The sequence below is a fragment of the Cibotium barometz genome, chromosome 26, assembly GCF_041138505.1.
Source record: "Cibotium barometz isolate CiBa-2024 chromosome 26, ASM4113850v1, whole genome shotgun sequence".
Classification (NCBI taxonomy): domain Eukaryota; kingdom Viridiplantae; phylum Streptophyta; class Polypodiopsida; order Cyatheales; family Cibotiaceae; genus Cibotium; species Cibotium barometz.
The window spans coordinates 56,191,226-56,202,816 of record NC_141071.1 but is presented as its reverse complement, the minus strand read 5'-3'; the positions used below and the strand labels follow the sequence as shown (position 1 = coordinate 56,202,816).

Here is an 11,591-nt window from a genome sequence, read left to right as displayed (position 1 = left end):
TTAAGCCTTATTCATAAGCCTATTGCATAAGCATAGGCCTTAAGCCTTAAGTATAGGCTTATGCATAGCCTTAATGCATAAGCATAGGCCTTAAGCATAAGCATGTATAAGCATAGGCCTTAAGACTTCAGCATAGCCTTATGCATAGGGTTATGCATAAGCCTTAAGACTTAAGCATAGGATTATTCATAAGACTTAACCATAAGCACATGGCTCATGCATAAGGCTTAAGCATAAGCCTTATGCATAATCCTATTGCATAAGCCTTTACCATAAGCATAGGGCTTATGCATAAGGTTTAGGCATAAGCCCTACGTATAAGCCTATTACATAAGCCTATTACATAAGCCTTAGTGCATAGGCTTATGAATAGTCCAATTGCATAAGCCTTAACCATAAGCATAGGGCTTATGCATAAGCCTTATACATAGGATTAAGGCTTATGCATAGGCCTTAAGCATAGACTTATGCATAACTTCACTACTTCTAATCCCAGCACCGAAGGGTACAATAACACAAAGAAAAGAAGCATACAAAAAGAGGGCTTACCTCTTCTTGAGAACTCGTAGGAGAGGACTGGCCTAAACCCTTATTAGTTGTTCACTTGACTAAACCTACAAAAAAAAACATAATAAATCAAAAATTTAGTTCATTTTAACATATTAGCAGGCAAGGAGAAGAAGAGGAAAAGAGGTGAGTATCCTAAACCCTATTCCTAATGCATAAGTGATTGAAAGAAATTGGTTTAGGTTGCCCTAACCCTAGCTCTATGCCTAGAATGCTTAATGGATAGGTTGATGGAGAGCTCTCCATCAAAGCTCTCTATAGTCCTATGGATAGGGCTAGGGTTAGGGCAAGGGTGAAAGGGAAAGGAAAGAGAGGGAAGGGGAAAGGGAAAGCTCACATAGAGCTTTGTAGAAGCTTTACATGAAAGCTTGGAATGAAGAACATCATTGAAGCTTTCCATCAAAGCGTGGGAGAAAGCAAGATAGGAAAGGGGGATTTACCTTGGAGAGGATGAGAGGCTTGATGGAATAGGCTTGAGGGAAGAGTTGCGGTGGGAGGAAATGTCACTGTGCAGGTGTCCTCTCTACATGTGCAAGTAGTCGAAGTAGGTAGAAAGAAAAAACTCTCGTCGGTGGTGGTGATTTAGGCGGGGTCCCCCCAGCAGTAAAATTTCACTGTTAACTCTGCTGCTGTTGGGCAGCGATATTTTGCTGCTGAGCAGCAAAAAAACGTTGCTATCTAGCAGTGAAATCACTGGTGTAATCGTTGTCGAGTAGCAAGATCCTGGTCAATTTTATGTCATAAATTCTGGACAGCTCAAGTGTTTTTGTACTAACCCTAAATCAGTTTTGGATGTCTAACAGTGATCAAGGGCGGGAAGTTGGTTCTGAGGCATGGTTGAGAGAGAAAAGATTCATTGTATGTGTAATCGATGAAAGGGCCAATATATACGACAACGTCATATAACAATTGAGCATGTACGGACGTATAGACTTCATGAGGAATTGGCACGACTAAGTGCGGATGATGACATGGAGGAGAACCATAGGAGAGTGCTAGGTAACATGCCACACCATTTGGTGACATTGGGTAGAGTGAAGAAGGTAGCAAGGTTTCATATGGAAAGCATGGCTGAGACTCATCTTCGCCAATCAATGAATGAGGTGCCTCAACCATTGCCACATGAGGAAGAAGAGAATCTCATCATGGACAACATGGTGAATGACTTGTTTGGGGACGAGAGGTCATAGATGATAGTGAGAGAAACCTTGCATAGAGAGGCAAGAACCCCTTTCTATGAGGGATGTTCGTACTCCACACTGTGAGAAAACTTGGAGCTATTAAACTTGCAAACAACATATGGATGGAGTGATGCAAGTGTTACAAGTCTTCTTAGGTAAGATCACCTCATTCTATTCTCTTAAATAGAAAATGTCTCATGTCTATATATTATCCTTGCAAATATTTTGATATATGTTGTGGGCTTATCAAGAAGATTCTTCCCCCTCAAAATCTATTACCAAACTCACAAGATGGGTGCTGTAAAATGCTCTCTATGTTAGGTATGGATTACACAAAAATACACGCATGTTCCAATGATTGCATGCTATTTAGAGGGGTTAATAAAGATGAAACACAATGTCTATAATGTGGAGAGAGATGCTATAGGGGTTATTTGCAACGAGACAAAGTTCCCTAGAAGGTGTTGAGACAAAGTTCCCTAGAAGGTGTTGAGACACTTTCAAATCATTCCTCGCATCCAACACATGTTTAAATGTAAGGGGATTGCAGAACTCATGACATGACATGCTACTCATCTCTAAACCAATGGCATCATGAGGATCGTTAGTAGCTGATTCACTGCATGGCAACATGTGAATCAAAACATGCAGTGGTGGTGAAGGCTGATGCTGAATTACCCATGGACAACCTAAAAATGCTGCTGGCTTGGTGTGCCCAAGGAAAGAGCACGAAGAGCTGTTGTTGAGGTCCGAGAGTATAGGATGACAACCAAGCCCTAAACAAAGAAAACGAGTGCTTGAAATATTGGCTAGTAAATAGTTTAGCGGCCCCGTGGGCCAGCATAGATAATCCAGTCTTTGAAGCCTCCGATGTAATGTTCTCAGAACTATTGGAGGCTACCACCATACTTTCAAAACAGAGACAAAATAAGGTTCATATTGACCAGGAAACACCTTCGTCTAGAGCTTCCATGCTCTGAATACTTGTTCTCTTAGACTCAAGAGGGAAGGAAGATGCTGCCACCAAGGATGCAGCCACCAACCAGCACTGATGTTTGGAAGTGCGGGGGCACCGGATTTCCAGATGTGGAAAAGACAGAAAACCCACTTTCATAACATCCGAAAGAACATGAAGAAGCCGCACAGGTCTGTCCCCATGGTAGAAAAGGGAATTCTAAGGCAAACTCAACTTCGATCGATGGTGGTAAGAGTTTTTGACTTGTAGATTTCGGAGACCGACAACAGAGGTCTTGGGTGCTCAAAAGAGCAGGCAACAAGGCTGAAGAGAATCCAAAAATATACCACCTACTCAGATAATGTATACATTCCGGAATGTACTCCAAAAACGTTCATAAAGTTAACAGATAAATTTGTTAAGGGAATAGGTTCGGGAGTAGAAGCTCCAGCACACCTGGTGTGCTAGGTGTTGCTTTGATAAGAATTTTTGGGGCCAAAAGAATATGCTCATGGAGATGCTCGCCCCAACCCTAGGAGGAAAATAAATCAATAAGATATGGTTAGGGAACTTTGCGAATGTAGGGTTTTTGCATGGATATCCACACAGGCTATAATTTGCTTTTGTTGCACAAAAAAAAGGCAAAAAGATTCGATAAAGTAAGGGTATGCATAAAGATAGTTATTTCAAATGTAATTCAAGCATCCCTTACTTATCAAATGCTACTTGCAAAGGTGTCTGCTCTTTACGACCCTTCTTGCTAGAACCTTGCGTCATGTATGTAGACAGAGTACTGGGAGATGGACATGATGCAGATGGAGTACTTATGGATGGACAAGTATTGGATTGACCAACATGTGCATCGGACCACAAGATGGCATACATTCACTTGTAGACACATGTGTATTATGTTCTTCAGCCGTTTCCGTTGGTCGTACTGCAGAGCCTAATTTCCTTTTTGTATTTACATCCCATTTAACCTTAAGCTTTGCTACATACTTATGTAGTTTAGCATGTAAGTTAGCAAGGGGTACTATGCAATGTTCAACATTATTACCAATGCCAAACAAATGTTCTTTGATTCTAGTAGTGCTAACATGAAATGCATGACCACAACTTTTACACCACACGTATGAGATGATGTTTCTTGTCTTACATCATCGACATAATCTAGACCACACACCATTTTAGCTGATTGATCTAGAAAACATGTGTGAAAGATAATTAGATATGAGCAATATCCTAATTGAAAAAATTAAAAGAGGTCGCAACACATATGCATGTCCATGGCCCCTTGTGATAATAACTCCCATGCTCCTAATTGATGACTCTTGCATCTCACTTCATGCAAAGAATAGAATAAAACGTGTGTGAAGCAAGCTTCGAACACAGTAAAGGATAAAACCTGCTACCTATATTTCGCATTATCTTTTAAGTGTGAAGAAAGCTTCAAGCCTAAACCTAAGCTTTTATCTTCTAAGTGTGAAGCAAGCTTAGAACACAATAAAAGATAAATCCTCTTCCTAAGACTTTATCTTTCATGTGTGAAGCAAGCTTTTAACACAATGAAAGATTAAACTAATTTTTATTTTCTAAAATATATGTACAAGTATGAAGTAAACTTCGAGCACAAGTACACATATATCTAAGGTTCTTTTACTTAATACATTAGAAATTTTTTTTATTTTTCAATTTTAGAAGCACTACCTTGGAAGGAAATGCCTCTTTAGCTTACGGCCTTGAGATAATGAAAGTCGTGCACATAGTACATTGGGAATGATGTACTATTTTTATGGTGAGTTATTTCGATCGATAAAATTATTGGTTGATAATATATTGATCAATAACATTATCGATGGATAAAGTAAGGGCCTAAATGTATAACCCAAAATATGTGATGTGTCACCGTATAAAACGCCCGTATAAAGAGGGCAAATGTATAAAACGTATATTATTCGTGTATAAAACAAATCTCGTTTAACACATAATGCAACTTAGGCCACGAGTAATCATCTTCAGTATCTTATATTGGTCAGTGAAAGTTGAGCCTTCGTCAAAACTGCATTGCTCACAGCGAAACAACAAAAAAGATAGATGCTTGGTAAGGGGGGCTGCTCCATACAAACCAGAGAAGAGAATAGAATAGAACAAAAAACAAAATGGTCCAGAATCCGGATGCATAGATATTTCCATCCCATTACCATGTTGACGCAAAGTAGACAATCACCACCATGATGATTTCCACAAAGCCAACATCAGGATTCAAGGGAAGTAGATGCATGAACGATTTTTGGCTGCAATGCCATAACTGCAACAAGATTCAAGAATTATATGTTGTCAATCTCTCTTATATACACACACTCTCTCTCTCTGTCTCTCTCTTACACACACACACACACACACAATCTCTCTTACACACACACACACACACTCTCTCTCTCCTTCTTTCTCATGCACGCACACACCCAGATGTTTTCTCACACACGCGTGCACTCTCTCTCTCTCTCTCTCTCTCTCACTTTGTGTAGAGGGATGTCACAACAATAGCCCGGATAGAGGTTGATGCTCCATGTAGATGTTCTCTCACACATGCATGCATGCATGCTCTCTCACTCTCTCTCTGACTCTCTCTCTCTCGCTTATTAGTGCATAGCTATCCAAAGCAAATCACTAGTGTCTTCGTCAAAACTAGTTTTGGTCGAAGGAGAAGGAGTAAAGATGCAAGGGAATGTCACAACAGCATCCCGTATAGAGGTTGATGCTCCATGTGCCCCCAATGTCCTTCGATTTCTCTACCATCAGAAACAATTTCTAGCCTTCTTCTAAGAGCTTGATAGCTAAGAAAACGACTGACAAGCCATCACCCATGATAAGAATTTCAACGTTGGGCATGGTGGGTGCAACTAGGGAAACTGCGCCTTTGGGCAATGAGAGCCAAGATTGCTCACTGTGAAACAACAAAAAAGAGTGGCTCAAGTGCTTTATTGAATCCCGCTACTAAAATCATTTTGCTGCGGGTTGCTGCAGCAACTAGAAAGCGAAAACCTTCAACCTTGGTTCGTGACACAACTAAGAGTGATCCCTTAATACGACTCACTACCTTCTAAGCTTGATTAAAGCCCCTCATCATGCAAGCGACTGCTGTTCGATTATCGTGAGTTTGGAGTTAAGTGAAATAAATTGTAATCCCAATTTCCCAAAGCTACATGACTTTTTGACCTTAATACAACACATTTACTCCTTAATCCCATCATCAATTCAATAAAAAATGCTTTTAAAAAAGCTAGAAAAAATTAAAGTTTTATATATACCTTAATATTAAAAATTATAAATATTATATATAAAATTTAAAAACCTTAATTTAAACCTTTTCAATACTAGTTCTAAAAAATGTTTATTTTCTTCTTTCAAGTCATCAAATTTTAAGAATTCAAAGCGTGAAGTGTGTAAGAATTCAAAGCGTGGTACCCCTTGTGCTATTTGAGTACTAATGATGCCCACGAGATGTGTGATGTCTTGGGTTCAAGTCTTGGGGGCCTCATTCTCGGAAAAAAAAAAAAAATCTCGGAAAAAAAAGTCTTGGGGGCCTTGTTAGGTACCCTTGATGGGTTGATTATAAGCATGTACGATGGGTTCGCCAGCCCTCATCCCGACGGGGCCGCCTCCACCTCACGGAGGCTGGGTGTGTGTTTCTAAAATTTCCTGTACCTTCGGGAAGAAAAAAAGCAGTACGTATATCTTGAATATTATTGCAGTTTTTTCTAATTTGGCAAATGACTGTAGAATTTTGTAATGAAAATTAATTTGGCAAATTGACTGTAGAATTTTGTAATGAAAATTAATCACCTATGGCAACCGACTCCGCGATTTGCATGAACTTTTGGACGGCATCGATTTGACACGAGTGGACTGCCGAGTCCCGACGGGCAGCACACTGGCACAGGAATCGCAATTCAGTCACGTTGAGTTTGGTTACTACAGTCTCAATGAATGACAGCACATCCGCCCTTCAGGCTTCCACCGATCAAACTTATCCTGATTCCTGAGCCGATGCATGTTGACCTTGGATGTGAAGTTTGAACAGTGAGAGGATGCGTTTTCTTCGGGGCCTGCGCCATAGTTTAACTCATGCAGCGTGCATGTTTGCCAGTTGTCTGTGAGTTGGTATAGATGATGACATTACGTAGCCCGCAGAATCTCTCCCGACCACTTGTGTATCAGTCTTCAAAAATAAGCCTTCGCTTAATAATATGATTATAATTATATAGCCGAGATTTGGGAAAAGATAGGGAGAAAAAATTGCTCAAAATTACAATTCCTCTTCAGTCAAAAGGTGAAAAGGATTGATATAAGGTTCCGTATGAATAATTTCGAGAACATTGACAGTTTCCCTTCTAGGCAAGCAAATTTGGAAGGAGTACGCATGGCGTATTGGCATGCAAAGTTGAAAGGAGACGCATTTGAATAATTTTGAAAGAATCTATCAAGTTTTAGCAATCAACACGGTGCGTGGGATTTTGAGAGGGGAAGAGGAGCGGTAATTACAGCAGTTAAACACGATTAAAATGATTAAACAAACACATAATGAATTGATAAGCAAGATCAAAAGTACTAGACGGAGAAGAGTAGACATGAAACATTGTATATTCATTAAAGCGTTACATCCTCAACCCACTTTCCATTTTTTCTCATGCACCTCTGATGCTTGGACAAATCCAGAATGTATGTTTTCCATCTTCCGAGGTGGTTTTGCACCTAGGGTAACACCCACTAGTAAACTTTTTTTGCATCAATTTAGTCCCAATGGGCAAAGCCCACATGCATACCCTGCACAAGAAGGCTTGAAATTTAATAGGTAACTGACTTTCCAACAGCAGCTCCCATCACTTTTTCCAGCAGCCACAGCTCTAGCTCACCTTCCAAATCCTATTACAATATTCCACATTGCTTTCCCCTTTCCTTAGTTTAATGTACAATTCTCTAGTTTTTCCCTGCCCCATTGAACCAAGCCTTGTCCTTAATCTTGCAAGACTCATCTGATGCAATGGAAAACTAGCCAAGTTGGATATGAACAAGCACCTGAGTCATTAAATCCCTCTCCCTAGCAGGCAATTGAAATTCGAGTGTCACATTAGAGAAAATTTGGACTCACTTTTGGGCCTTTTAAGCTCTTTGAGATCCTAGGGAATATTCCATAAGGACCAATGAGGGTGAGGCTTATGTTTATGGAACTTTTAAGGTTACTTTTTGGTGGGAAGGCCATAACCTAAGCATAAAAACTCTAAATTTGTCGGAAGTTGGTGCATTAGAATCCTCTCATCAAGATCTTTCCAATCATATGTTTCATGATATAGTTTTGAGGTGCTATAGATAGAGTTATCCACGATCCCCCTTTTTGTAATAGAATGATGACTTGGCATTTCTTAGAGAGCCCCAAAATGAGTCCACATTTTCCCTAATGACTGATTCAACTCTTTCCACCCCACAATTGTCCATCCCAAAAATCATTCAGTCTATTATTCAGCTTCCTTACTGAGTAAGTATCAAGGAGACCTAAAGGAGGGTTAAATTTATGAGACCACGAGAGCCCCAAGCTAAGCATAGATTTACCTGAAGCTTTGCATCCCCCATCCCAAGCCATAAGACTCAAGCCTTCCTTTCACATGTTGGTCAACATCCTGCATAAAGGAGAGCCTATTATCTTCAAAAGAAGCATAGGAGAACAGTTTGTCTTTCCAACCCAACTCGTCACCGTTTTTCATGCCCTTCTGTCCTATTGATCCCTTCATCTTTCTCGTTGATCCCTTCATGGAGATACGTTGATCCCTTCATCTTGCTCATTAAAGATTGTGTGGAGATAGTGCTCAGACACATCCATGGCAAAAGACAAAGAAAGTTTGAATAGGTGATCCGATAATCACATGTGCTAAAGATGTTAAGGTGTGAGTGGTTATTTAGGCTATAAACTAATATTGTTACGTACTAGTGATAAAGGATACGTTGATATAAACAAGTATTTAACAGCGTGATTGTTAATGAACATGTCTTATGCTGTACAGTTATTAAAGCACGCTTGCGGCCTGTAAAATGACATGTCTTTTGTTGTGTTTAAGTTACTATACTTGTCCTTCTGCTTTAGCTATAAGACTGCACGCTTCTTGGACCGTTTCCTTCACATACCTGTGCCCAACATGGAAGTCACAACAAACGAATTCATTCGCACTTCCGCCCTGGTAGGGACTTTCTTAGCTCTCACCATAGCAACAGTACTAGTAGTGCAGTGCTCCCGCTGGTTCCTCGAGGGTTGTTGGCGGCCTCGTGTCATAACGAAAGCTCTGAAGGAGCAGGGCGTTATGGGCTTGAGCTACCACCCATTGTCCGGGAACATACCAGAACACGTAGCCATTCTAAAAACGGTGCAATCTGTTCCTATGCGGAGTATCTCCCATGATATTGTCTCCCGAGTCATGCCTCATTATAAAGAGTGGTCTCAGACCCATGGTAAGTTAGACCCTGTACTGTATTGCCTCATGTACTGCTTAAGTTTGACGTTTCATTAACGGTTTAGAAATAGATTCCGATCTGATATTACATGGTTTGACTACTTTGTGACTTGGTATAGGTAAGCAGTTCTACTACTGGTATGGTTGGACGCCGCGGTTGTTCATTGTCGTCCCAGAACTAGTGAAGCAAGTTCTGTACGACCGTTGTGGGGACTTGACAAAGATCTCAGCACGTCCTGAGTTCAAGGAATTTTTCGGAAATGGTCTCCCAAATTTAAATGGAGAAATGTGGGCAGTTCACCGTAGGGTGGTGAATCCTGCCTTTCGGCGGGACACGCTAAAGGTGATGATTTTGGAATATTGAAGGTGACAGATTCTGGATTTCATCGTTGTTCAAATTATCTCTAAGTCTCATATGCTTACAGGCTATGATACCAACCATCCTAGAGTGTGCCAATGCAATGTTTCTGAAATGGGAAAGGATATGCAGAAACAGTGACTCAGGCTGCTCTGAGATAGAGGTATATGCAGAGTTCGTAGAGCTGACAGCAGATGTGATTGCCCGCACAGCGTTTGGTAGCAGCTATGCAGAGGGAAAGCATGTTTTTGACCTTCAAAGGCAGCAGCAACTTCTCTTTATGGAGGCTGATAGTAGCTCCTGTATTCCAGCCAGCAGGTTATCTACATTAACCAGCTTCATTTGTAGTTTTTTCCTTATATATACCTCACCAATAGTCGTGAATTATTGCTCTTGCCAGGTTCTTGCCCACGCCCGAGAATCGTTTGCGGTGGCGTCTTCAAAGACAAATGGAGAGGCAGCTTACGACTCTCATCACCAACCGAGCTCAGTTAGTCGAAGCCTCTAGCGGTGATGCCTGTACTAGGAAGGACCTTCTCGGGCTCATGTTGACGGCCAACAAGGAACGTAGTGATGGGAGAAAGCCCACCTTGAGCGTTCAGGACGTGATGGATGAATGTAAAACCTTCCTTTTCGCGGGGCACGAAACAACATCAAGCTTGCTGACGTGGACGACCATGCTTCTTGCTCACCACACAGAGTGGCAAGAGCGAGCACGTGCTGAGGTGTCACAATTCTGTGGGGGAAACCCTCCAGACGTGGAATCGATAATTCATCTCCGAAATGTATGCTATAATCTAGTTGATTTGTCAGTTGATCTGTTTCCTTTACATAAATGAAGTGATGTTACCAAACTAAACGCTGCAGATCACCATGATCTTAAACGAGTCCCTGCGGCTGTATCCACCAGTCATACAGTTGATTAGATACAATTCAAATGCCATGAGGCTGGGCGCTATGGAGCTTCCGAAGGGCACTGCCTTACTCGTGCCAATCCTCGTGCTGCATCATAGCGAGGAAATCTGGGGTGCAGACGTGATCGAATTCAAGCCAGAGCGCTTTATAGACGGGTCTGCGAAGGCTGTTGCTTCTTCCTGTACTAACTCCGGCAGCCAGAATGCCGCGTTCATGCCCTTTGCTTTCGGTCCCAGGTTTTGCATCGGCCAGGACTTCTCTCTCCTTGAAGCAAAGCTGATCTTGGCCACCTTGCTACAACGTTTTTCCTTCTACGTAGCGCCATCCTACAGGCATGCACCAGCGCACATGATCACTCTTAAGCCGCAGTACGGTGTGCAGATTATACTCAAACCGATCTGTAACGCTCCTCTATCCTGAACCATCGAGAAGCGCCTCCACTGTAAATAGGGTATGTCAATACCAGAAGCGCTTGCCTTGTACAATATAGGGTATATATATTAGTGTAAATCAGAGAATCAGCTCGGTGGAGACAAGTTATTGTGTAAATCATAGGGTACATATTAGTCTAAATCTGAGATTCAGTTCGAACATCGGTGGAGACAAGTGTTGTTCTTGTACGATAAACAAGTTCTACTCTTTTGTAATAATTGACGTGTGTTTTTGAACTATAGATTTGTTGTAACTTCTACTTCTCTTTTAAAAAATCGATTTTTTGGTGCTCCAATCAGTGCCAATCAGTCATCAAGAAATATCGAGGTTTAGTGTGGGCGAATGACAAATTTTGGAAATTGATTTTGAAAAATAAAAATAGAAAGTTTTCATAAATTGCGCGTTTTTGGGGTATAAAATTTGGTGACTTGAAAGAAGAAAATTACATCTAGTATTGAAAAATTTAAAAGGTTTTTGAAATTTATATATAATATTTACAATTTTTAATACTAAGGTATGTATATATATACCTTAGTATTAAAGGATTTTTATCGAATTGATGATGGGATTAAGGAGTAAATGCATGGCCTCGTGTGGTATTACGGTGGTAGGTAAAAAAATTTGAAAATTTGGAAAATCGGGATTACAATTTATTTCACCGAACTCCAGACTCATGGTAA

The 11,591-nt window shown here is 40.8% G+C and overlaps 1 protein-coding gene across 1 annotated transcript; it reads left to right on the top strand.

Annotated features, from left to right (window-relative positions):
• Nucleotides 1-8,836: 8,836 nt before the first annotated feature.
• LOC147624125 (cytochrome P450 CYP72A616-like) lies at nt 8,837-11,200 on the top strand. The gene is made up of 5 exons (XM_086820968.1): nt 8,837-9,204; nt 9,326-9,549; nt 9,632-9,882; nt 9,965-10,349; nt 10,432-11,200. Exons 1-5 carry the CDS (start codon nt 8,895-8,897, stop codon nt 10,897-10,899), a joined length of 1,638 nt encoding a protein of 545 aa, XP_086677094.1. The 5' UTR covers nt 8,837-8,894; the 3' UTR covers nt 10,900-11,200.
• Nucleotides 11,201-11,591: the final 391 nt, after the last annotated feature.